At 31.2% G+C, this 11678-nt stretch overlaps 1 protein-coding gene across 1 annotated transcript; it reads right to left on the bottom strand.

The window, feature by feature from the left end:
• Positions 1–4861: 4861 nt before the first annotated feature.
• Positions 4862–11031, bottom strand: LOC125810115 (phenolic glucoside malonyltransferase 1-like). The gene is made up of 3 exons (XM_049489643.1): positions 10723–11031; positions 6852–6969; positions 4862–5271 (listed from the first exon to the last, which is right to left on the bottom strand). The coding sequence occupies exons 1-3, from the start codon at positions 11029–11031 to the stop codon at positions 4862–4864; spliced, it is 837 nt and encodes a 278-aa protein (XP_049345600.1).
• Between the last annotated feature and the right edge of the window lie 647 nt (positions 11032–11678).

Here is an 11678-nt window from a genome sequence, read left to right as displayed (position 1 = left end):
ACACAATGTAATTACCGTGTATAAAAGAATTTCAAATTAGATAAAATTATCTTTTTTGTTATTTCTCTAATAGTAATTAGAATCTTAAAATTAATTAAAGTTTGAACAATTAAACCTTTTTATATTTAAAAAATATAAAAACTCCTAAATGTAGCAAGTAGAAATGGAATTTGATCATTTTGGTTTCACCAGAGTAGGTGAACATTAAAAGTAAATAAATAAGTACTATCTTGGTTACATCTTTAACACGTGCTACCCTATGTTCTTTCCTAGTTGTATTATATTTTCAAATAGTAAATTTATATAACCAACCACACTCATTATTTCTGTGTTGAATTAACTTTTTATTCTATAACGCCCTCCTTCAAGCTAGATGATATGAAGATACTCTTCATCCCAAAAAAAATGGATTATAAGATTTTTACAGAATTTAAGTGTCTCTTTAAAATAAGAAGACTAATTTGAGGAAACTATGTATTTTCCTATAATTAAACCTTAAGAAGATTGTCAAAAGAAAAGTATAATATACAGTAGTACATTTTCTTTTAGAAGAAACATTATACTCTTGAAGGTACAAAATGCATAAACAAAACAAAAAAACTTATTCGAATGTACAAAGAATTAATGAACACGTTATTAGCACAATTGTTCTACTATTGAAGGATTGAAACAAAGTAAATATAAAGAAGGTAAAATATTTGTGTTTATTTTTCTCTCGGGAACAAGGTAAATTACTATATAATCTATTTTATATTTTACTTTTGATTATGCATCATTAGTTTTCCTACCATCTCAAAGTCATATGAGTCCAGCAAGTTGCTTTTACTTTAATTTGAGCAAACTTTTAATTTGATCACTTATATATTTAAAAAGAAAAGTTAGTATTGTAAGTTAATAATTTGTAAAGAAATTGTTCTTTATGATCTTGTTTTATTAAAAGATAAATTATTGAGTTATGTGGTATATACATACTGATTGGATCATCATTATTGGTTACTTTTGTACCTCTTGATATTTCTTTATATAAACATTTACTTGTTGAGTTATCAATATATTATTTGTACTAATAAAGTTTGTTTTGTGGATATTTTAAAATGATTAGTAAATTATGTTAATCTTCATAACAATATTGAGATAGAATGTTAAAAGGTTTTAATTTATTTTAACTTGGGACTTTTATATGATTCCAACATGTTGCTCTAATTAATTGATTTTGTTCATTTTTCTTATGCTTTAAGTCAAATTCAGATTATATTTATGGTTTTCGATAATTTGGTAACGTATTTGGTTTATCAAGACATTGATTGAGGGTAAGACGGTGAATTCAAGTTTCACCGCCCCAAGTGGGTAAGACATTGTGTTAAAGTCTCGGTGCACCATGATAATAAGAAGTTGGGTTCAAGTCTTATTGATTTATGACCAAAGAACGTCTTTATATGGGTAAGACATTGGGTTTAAGTCCTAATGCACTATAGTGGTGATATGATGATGACTAACATAAAGTTGTATACTTTTGACTGAAAGTCATGAAATTTGCCCAATTAATTTGCTCCATTCTCTTATGTGAATGTGGTAGCAATACATAATATGTCTGAAAAATGACAAGTGGTTGATGTATGAATATGGGTGTGGTAAAATATTAGTGGTCATCATTGTGGTAATTAAAAGGAAGAACATTATGAGTTCTTAAGATGGTCCTTCAAATGTGAAGGTAATTTTGTCCATTAAATTGGTAAGAAAGGTTATTGGACACATTTTTTCTTAAGATGCTCCGTCAAACGTGAAGGTAATTTTTATCCATTAAAGTGGTATGAAAAGTTATATGTCACATTGTTGTTGGTGCAACCCAATTTAAAAAGTTTTGTAAATCCTCCATCAAAATAAAGGAATACAAAGTGGATACACTTGGTACATTTGACCTCTTAAAGTGATGCTGAGATGAGTCACATAACAAATACATGAGAATCTCATGTCACATAACTTAACTCAGGATAACCACTCGAATTTAGTGGACAAGCAATGTTGCCAACTAAGGGTGTGTAGTGTTTGAGAGAGAGGGAGAGTGAATGTTTAAGAGTAGGAATAGTGGTTTGAACGAAATTGAATTTGGAAATTGGTAGCTTGTAGAGTAAAATCCGACCTATATAGCCAAAATTGAACCACATATGATCAAAATAAGTTAGAGGGAGCGTTAGTTCAGTTGCGCTGCCGTGGGGCGGTGGCGCAACTTGGCATTGCTCAATCAGTACTGAAGTCATTTTCGTTTGGTAAAGTAATACACAAAGTAGTTAGTATTAATATATCTAATGACTTTGAATGTGTGGCTGATGCACAAAGTAGGTGTGGCTTATATATATCAATATTACCTTATATATAAGCCAACAACAAAAAGGACTAACGCTGCAGTACTTAATTGTACATTATGTTATGTGACTTGTATTATTTATATTTTATCCATATTTACCTTTATTTTTCCTTATCATCTCTATTTTGGTACATTACTTCACTTCAATTAGACAATATAAGAAAGCAAGGGCTTTTCTAAAAGGCTCCATGCATAATAACATAGCTTTTATCTCAGCTATCATGTATGATAACACAACCGTTGGTGCCCTTTCGAGCCGAGAGATAAGGGATTGAAATTCATTGGACTAGACATGTCTTCTCCATGATCTCAGGAAAATGAAAATAAATTCTCAAAGATCCATAAACAAATCTGTAAAGTTGTCTATAAATGTAAAATCATATATAACCCCTTATTTTGAGGCAACTATTCCATAGCCTCTTAGTACCTTATATATAAGCCAACAAAAAAAGGACTAACGCTGCAGTACTTAATTGTACATTATGTTATGTGAGTTGTATTATTTATATGTCTAATATTGATATCAATGACTTAGGTTTAATTAATTGAGAGCTATAACATTAATTTATGTAGAGTTGGAAAATAGGCAATGAATTGAAGGCTATAACAATAATCAATGGTGGCTATTTTGAAAGAAATTGGCTACAATTGCAATTCAAAATTAGGCCAAAAAAGTAAAAAAAAACTAACAATCCAAGTCTCCCAAAATTAGCTAATTCATGTGTGCTACAAAGGCAAGCATATGAATTGTGCTTATTCACCCTAAATTTAAGCCATCCAATGCATTAATTTGTTCCGTTGAAATTTGTCATGATCCCTAATTCTTTGTTATGCCTTCCTCTCCAGGTGGATGACTTTCTAACAATAACACACTTATGGCATGGACCAAATACAAATGGAGAAAGCAATTTGAAATACAAATGGAGAAAGAAAATTGAAAAAGTTAGAGTGGTATTTAACTGTTGCATAAAAGTCACTTCCTTTTTATGGGTTTGAACGAAACTTTCCTCCTGAATCATATTTTATTTTATTTTTTCTGAAAGGTACAAATGTACTGCTAAAGAAGCACCAACATCCATGTGAAAAAAAAATCTGCTTGAAAAAATGAAAGTTAGATAACTGTCAACCGTTGCAAGATCAAGAGAAACCCTTTTAGGATCTATCATTAATATTTTTAGCATTGTTAGTAGTGTAATTTTCAACTAAAAATTGTGTGAATTACAATTTTCATTTGATGGCAGAGATTATTTTTTTTGGTTAATTCTCAAAATTACAACTGTTGATGATTCCTTCCCATGTAGTGATTTTTTTATGAAATCAATGCATATCAATTGTTGAAACATTCAGGTGTAGTTATTTTGGTTGTCATACGAACCTAACTATGCACTAGCTATATCTTTTTTATGGTACTAATGCATTATTAACTTGATGCTAATACAATTTGTAATGATGAAAAATTTAAGGTAAGATATATCTTTTGGTCCATTTTTTTTTAATAATAAATATTGCATATTTGAACACATTAAAAATCAAATTGTTGGGCTTATACCACGTGCATCGCACGGGCATCACTTTCTAGTATACAAGACAAGAATATGAAAGTTTTCAAGTGGTTGTTGTTACTTGCGGACCAATGTCAATTTCAGAATTTTCATTAAAGAAATTCAAGAATGTCTAGGGTTTGAATTTGGAAATTTTGAACTCCTAAACCACTGAGTCAATCTCTAGTCTTGTGTTCAATGGATTCAAAATTTCTTTCTCCCAATATATATACACCTTACATACCCAAATGTAATTACCATAAATGAAATGATCATCCTTTTTTAATCATTTATAAAAGGATTTCGCATTAGATAAAATTATATTTTTTTGTTATTTCTCTAATCATAACTAGAATCTTAAAATTAATTAAAGTTTGAACAATTAGATCTTTTTATATTTTAAAAAAAAAAACTCCTAAATGTAGCAAGTAGGAATGGAATTTGATCATTTTGGTTTCACCACAATAAGTGAACATTAAAAGTAAATAAATAAGTACTATATTGGTACATCTTTAACACGTGCTACCCTATGTTCTTTTCTAGTTTTGTATTATATTTTCAAAATTCAAATAATAAATTTATATTACCAACCACGCTCATCATTTGTGTTGAATTAACTTTTTATTCTTCAACGCCCTCCTTCAAGCTAGGTGGTATGAAGTAGAATGTATTATAAGATTTTTGCAGAGTTTAAGTGTCTTTTTAAAATAAGAGGACTAATTTGAGGAGACTTTATGTATTTTCCTATCATTAAATTAAACCTTAAGAAGGTTGTCAAAAGAGAAGTATAATATATAGTAGTACATTTTCTTTTAGAAGAAACATTATACTCTTAAAGGTGCAAAATGCATAAACAAAACTAAAAAGGTTATTCGGATGTACAAAGAACTAATATCAAGCAATTGAATAAGAAAGCCAAGATATAGTTAGGAATCCTAGCCAAATCCTCGAACACTCAGACTTGGTATAGAAAGCTAAGCCCGTGAGTGAATATAGCAGCAAAAGCATTCATTCGAGTTTTAGACAAAGACAAGTCAATTTTTAAATCTCCATCAAAGTCCTTAGATTTACTAAGAGACATCAAAATTTCACCATCATCATTGTCAAGAGAAATGAATTCTAACTTCGCGGCCCTTCCCCATCCGAAATCAGCAGCATACAAGTCAAGTTTTGGCGATCCAGCAATTGAAAAAAATTGAATTAGGTCTACGTTGTCCAACGCTTTTAACCAATTACCATTAAGGACCCATTCTTCATCCTTCATTTTTTTTTGAATGACTTCTCTAATTAATTCCACCGCAATTATAAAGCCTTCCTTTCCAACTAAGTCAGCATGCCTTGTACTTGTGACACACCCAACTATGCCTTGTATTTTATTTTTTTTATATATTTTTTTTAAAATAAATTATTTTTTAAAAAAATAAATATTCTTATTTTCTTTATCTTGTAGTTAAATTAAGTTCATACACTTTTTTTGCCTTGTATCTAAACTTCTTTTTTTAACCTTCATTCATTGTTTTTTCTATTGATTTTATTTACTCTTTTAAAAAAATATTCTTATTTCTTTATCTTGTATTAAAAAAAATTACACATAGTTTTTTAAAATAATTAAATGTGAAAACAAAAGAAATTAATGAAAGAAAAAAAAAGTTTAAAGTGAAAAAGAAGTTAAAATAAATATTTTACAAAAAAAAAATGAAAATAATTAAATATAGGGAAAAAGTCAAAATGCCCTTAAACTATGTGAAAAGAATAAAAATATCATCCGTTTGTAGTTTGGCTAAAAAATACGCTTGTCGTCAATACTTTGATTCAAAAATGTCCTTGCAATCAATACTTTGGTCCAGAAATGACCCTATAGTTACTAAATGGTCAAAATTGTCCTTTTCCGAATAAATATATTATTTTTTCTTTTTGAACACATCTTCTTCCTAATTAAATATTATTAAAGAAAATTGTTCTTGTTTTCTTTCTTTTAAATCACTTTAACCAATAAAAATGTTGGAGATATTTTTTTCTTCTTAATCTCATTTTATCAATTAAAATAAAAGAACTGCATGTACCCTTTCGACAGATAATGTATGTCATATATATAAGATCATAGTATATCTATCATTAATTTATATTTATATATCGATAAAAAATAATTATAATAAAATAAGAAATATTTTCATTTTTTTTCTGAATTGAAGTAAGATAAACATTTGCTAATCTAAAAGAAAACATTATTAGAAAAAGAATGTGTTAAAAAGAAAATAAATAATATATTTATTTGGAAAATGAGCATTGTTAACCCATTAAATAACAATAAGGACATTTTTGCACCAAAGTATTGACGACAATGACATTTTTGGACCAAACTACAAACGGGTGACATTTTTTTTCTTTCGCATAGCTTAAGGGCATTTTTGACCATTTTTCCTTAAATATATATAAATTTTAATATCAATAAATATGTGTACTAACTAATTATAAAGTTACCAATTAAAAATGACATGTGTCCAATTTATTCATTCATCAGTTGTCTTCAAAAGAGTGTGCACACTCTCTATGTCACGTCAACATTTATGGTGTATTTATTTCATTTTAAGTTAGTTTAGGGGGTTAAGTTTAAGTTTAGTAGAGTATAAAACGACCCATTCTCAATCTTTGAGGTACGAACATGTATTGATAACCTTTGAAACACTACTTTTATAGTTTTAGGCATGCTTTCTATTAAAACATATATTTAAGAGATTTGATATTATTATTTAATAATATTTTTTCTTTTTCCTATTCAAATATAACTATATATTCGACTACATTATAATGACATGTTGAATAACTAAATTCATGAACCGCAAGGAGAAAAATCAAATCAAACTTATTTTGGTTCGAATTGAAAAATCAAAAATCCCAATTGAAAAATGTAAAATTGAACTGAGAAATCGAATGTTCAACTTTACTTGCTACAAAATACCAAGCATTCATTCGCATTTCAGGCAAACACAAGCTAATTTCTAAATCTCCATCTGAATTTCTAGACTTATTGAGGGATTCGTTACCACAGTCGATAGAAAGGGACTTTAAAATTTTGATACAAATGATTTGATTTGATATTTAAAAAATTCGAACTAACCGAGTTCTTGTTCACCCATATTGTATTAATCTTCTACCCTTATACGAATTTCATATCTTCTTATCCAAGGTCATATCCCTGATAATATATCATAAAGAACTAACATAAACCAATTGAATAATAAAGTCTTGGATGACATGATGATCAAGATGCACCAATAACGATTTGAAAAGGGATTCTTATTTGGAGTAGTATTGTAATGACCCTAAAGGTCATTTTAGAAAATTTTCATAAAATGACCGTTTTACCCCTCTCGATAGTTGCCCCGAGTCCTAATTGTTGTATTTTCGAAGTTGGTTTGAAGGAAAATTGATGAAAAGTTGAGTTTTTGGAAAGTTGAGTTTTTAAGAGTTAAAGTTTGGTTAAAAGTTCTATTTCGAGTCATTTGGAGTTTCGAGACTCGAATCGGATTTCCGTCGATTCCAGCGGTTTTAGAATGTCGAAACGGGCCTATGAGAATTTACGGAGTCGAATTTGGAGTTAAAATGAAGATTTGAGGTCCTAAGTTGCAAAAATTGTGAAATTTTGATTAAGAGTTAACTTTTGTCAACAAACGAGGTTCCGGTGCTCGAAATGGAATTCCGAGGGCACCGTTGGATTCAGGGGGTGATTCTAAGTCTAGAATGAATCTTGGTTGAATTTTTAGAGGCCCCGAGTGCGTTTCGAGTTTTTGAGCCTAAAGTTAGGTTCTTGACGCCTTATCGGATACCGGGTCAAGGAGACCTCGAATTCAAATTCCGACAATTTCATTGAGTCCGAAATGTCATTTTCAAGCTAGTAGCATATTTGGTTTGTGTTCGGAAGTGCCAAATGAGTTTTGGGTGAGCTTTTAAGCTTCTTGGATACTTTGCCACTATTTCAGCAAATTGTGGCAACTAAAGGGTTCATTATTAGTTTTAAAGGTCGAAAAATTATTCCAAAGGTTCTGAAATTTTGAGCATGAATTATAGGACTTATCTGCAAATTTTGGTGCATTTTCGCTAACCCGAGATTGGACTTTTATCACAAATAAGAAATAATTGTTTACCGAGTAGAAATGATATTTGACTGGGCAAACGAGCATGAAATTGAGCTCCAATTGAACGAGCAGGTCTGTATCATTATTTAAGACATTTACAAAAAAGAATCGGGTCATTTCACTATCGTATGAGGAAATTACGGCATTTTTAGTGAAAGATTAACTGCTGTTTTTCTGGTGCATAACAGCCATGTACTGTTATAAAAATCTCAGACTGTGTTCATTTGGTATTTTGAGCATATCGGGAGTTCTAGAGATCAGAATGGAGTGATTCTTACGGGTTTCCTCTTGAATTAATATGAGAGTTAGTATTCAATCTTCAATTCGACATTTTCTCATAATTTCTTTATCTGGTTTTTTTTTCCTATCCGTAAACCTCTTGGGAAAAATTGGGGTTTTATCGATTTGGACTCCCTTTTTGATGAAAAAGGTATATTTACGATCCTTATGTTATGGGTAAACTGATTTTAACATAAAATTATTGATTCATCGATTATTTTCATCATATTAACCGCGTACAATTTTGACTTTCCCGGTAAAGTTAAAATTTGATAAATTGAGAATTTCAAGGTCGATCTTAACTCCGATTTTTATGAAATTTTATATTTGAACTTATCTAAGCATGGGTAAGATGTTTTTCAAGAAATATTTCATTTTCGAGTCGGGGTTTCGGATCCGAATATTTTAGGTTTCTTCAAGAACATGGATTTTCCTTCAAATTGAGTTTGTGAATTGATTTCAACTCTGTTTTCAAATTGGTTTTCACCATTAGCTTCCAAATACTTTAAGGATCATTTTACATCAAAAATTTCCAGATTTGGGTATCGTTTTCCGGTATGAGACTTTTGGACCGTTTTGCCCTTTTCCCCTAAATTTCTTGATTTTGGTGTCATTGGACTCGAATTGTGATTGTGAATAATTGTTTGAATAGATTATCGTGATCCAGATTATACTCGGAAAGGAAAGGCTCAAGTCAAGTAACTTTTGGAGTTCGTTTTAAGGCAAGTGGCTTCCAAACTTTGTAAAACTCTTAAACTACGCATGACTACTTTCCTAATTGTGTTGGGGAGTAATGGGGATTGAGGATGGGTTTTATTTGTTGATTGAAATTGTTGTAAATGAAATATGGGAAATAAAACGAGCTAAATGTGTTATATGTGACTTGAATTTGTTGAATAAGTCATGTGACAACCGATATTGAGGGGATAGAAGAGCATGAGTAGGCTATGATTGATACAGACATTGATGTTGAGACAAATAATGTGTAATATTATGATGTGGCCGTGATATGGTTGTGATTGAGACAAGTGATGTGTAATACTATGATGTGGCCGTGATATGGTTGTGATTGAGACAGGTGATGTGTAATACTATGATGTGGTCGTGATATGGTTGTGATTGAGACAGGTGATGTGTAATACTATGATGTGGTCGTGATATGGTTGTGATTGAGACAGATGATGTGTAATACTATGATTGTGATTGATGACATGTGCATATTTATTATTCATCCCATGTGTGAACTATCTGTTGCATGAGTTCTGAGACACTGATATGAGGATGGATGGATATGAGACACAGTTGAGACTAGCTCCGGCTAGAGATATATGAGATGGACTAGCTCCGGCTAGCGATTTGGATGCCGATGGGATCTGGTTCCGGCGGTGATACATGGTCCATGTGTGGCCCCCATGGGTTCTGATTTGAGTATTCAGCGTGGACTGATTACGTCAACAGATGTGTATCGTAGGACAGACATGCATCACGACTACATGACATCATTATTGCATTTTGCATCACATTTGCCTTATCTTTGTCTGTGATGTGTGGATTGTATCGATTTACCCTTCTTATGTGGAATTTGATCTACTTGCTCTTATTTGTTGATCTGAGGTTGATGAGGATATACTGTTGGTTCTGGCTGTTGAATATGATCTGTTTAGTATGGGTTGGTTGGTTTGCTGCTAGATTGAAGTTTCGGTGGTTTGGTTGGGATTGAAAGGAGTTGTTTGTAGCTGCTAGTTTTGCTTAATTTAGAGTTACTTGCGAGTACCTGTGGTTTTCGGTACTCACCCTTGCTTCTACACAATTGTGTAGATTGACAGCTCTCTCAGATTCGGCTTAGTAGTTTCTTTAGCAGATTGAGCTTCGGGACATACTCGAGAGGTAGCGGTTCATTCCAGACGTGCCCTTGAGTTATCTTTACTTTCAGTTTTGTTCTATTCGAGAACTATACTCTGAGACTTGTATATTTTTATTCGAATTCTATATTTAGAGGTTTGTACATGTGACAACCAAATTCTGGGTAGTGTTGAGTCTTAATTAAAGTGTTCCGCTTATTTATTATCTTTTATTCTCGTATTTCTACTTCTCTATCGTCGTGGTTTAGTTAGGCTGACGTGTCCGATGGAAAATGGACACGTGCCATCACATCCGGATTTGGGGTGTTACAAGTATTACAACTACAATTTGAAGTATTTCATCTATGACACAACTAGAGGATAGTCTTTATGTCTATTTTTTTTTGGTAGGGGTCCTTTCCAAATCCTCGAACACTCAGACTTGGTATAGAAAGTTAAGCTCGTGAGTGAATATAGCAGCAAAAACATTCATTTGAGTTTTAGACAAAGACAAACCAATCTCTAAATCTCCATCAAAGTCCTTAGATTTACTAATAGACATCGAAAATAACAGATACAGAATCTCCTGTCACATAACGTAACTCAGGATATCCGCTAGTATCTAGTGGACGAGCAACGTTTTCGGCTAAGGGCATATAGTGTTTGAGAGTGAGGGAGAGTGAATTTTTAAGAGGAGGAATAATGTTTTGAACGAAATCAGGTTTGGAAATGGGGAGCTTGTAGAATAGGATCCGCCGTATACGGTGGAACCCTAACCAAACAAGATCAAAATAAGTAAGAGGGAGTGTCACCTCCACTGCGCCGCCGGGAGGTGGCGCAACTTGACATTGCTCAATCACGGAGGCCATGTTAACTTTTAAGTTAATGTTATAATAATAATTGAGTTCATAATCAAATGTATATTTAGAGTTCAAACTATAATACTCTCTTGTCCCAATTTATGTGACACATTTCGTTTTTCGAGAGTCAAACAATTTAAGTTTGACCGAAAATTTGCTCGTGAAATCTTCAATTTTTTTAAAATGAAATTCATATATTTATAAACTACATAAAAAGTACTATAAGTCACAATAATTGATAATTCAAAATATTTAAAAGATATATGAAAAATTTACGGTCAAAAATAGATTTGTTTAAATCTCAAAATTCGAAATATGTCACATAAATTAAGACAGAAGAAGTACTTAAATTCACGTAAATTCATAAATAGACGTCTTAATCGGCCTTGGGAAATGTGTATGGTTGTAATGGGCATGTGGCTGATTTTGAATTATGGCAGACAATACGCACATCAAATCTGCCATGTTTTTTTTTTTTTTTTTTTCAAGACTAGAAATCATAATTCTAGATATTTTAGATCTCTTTAAAAAATTGAGGCAACAACACCATGTGAACAGATTTCAAAAAGCAAATTAATTTATTTATTTTTCGTCCAATAATTAATGCAATTTGAAAAAAATAAATATTAAATTAGATTTTGAACTTAACTTATTTC

Source organism: Solanum verrucosum, unplaced genomic scaffold (assembly GCF_900185275.1).
Source record: "Solanum verrucosum unplaced genomic scaffold, falcon-dt-bn FXZP01000281.1, whole genome shotgun sequence".
Taxonomy (NCBI): domain Eukaryota; kingdom Viridiplantae; phylum Streptophyta; class Magnoliopsida; order Solanales; family Solanaceae; genus Solanum; species Solanum verrucosum.
Note: the sequence above shows the minus strand (reverse complement) of the source record. Positions and strands in the feature narration are given on the sequence as shown.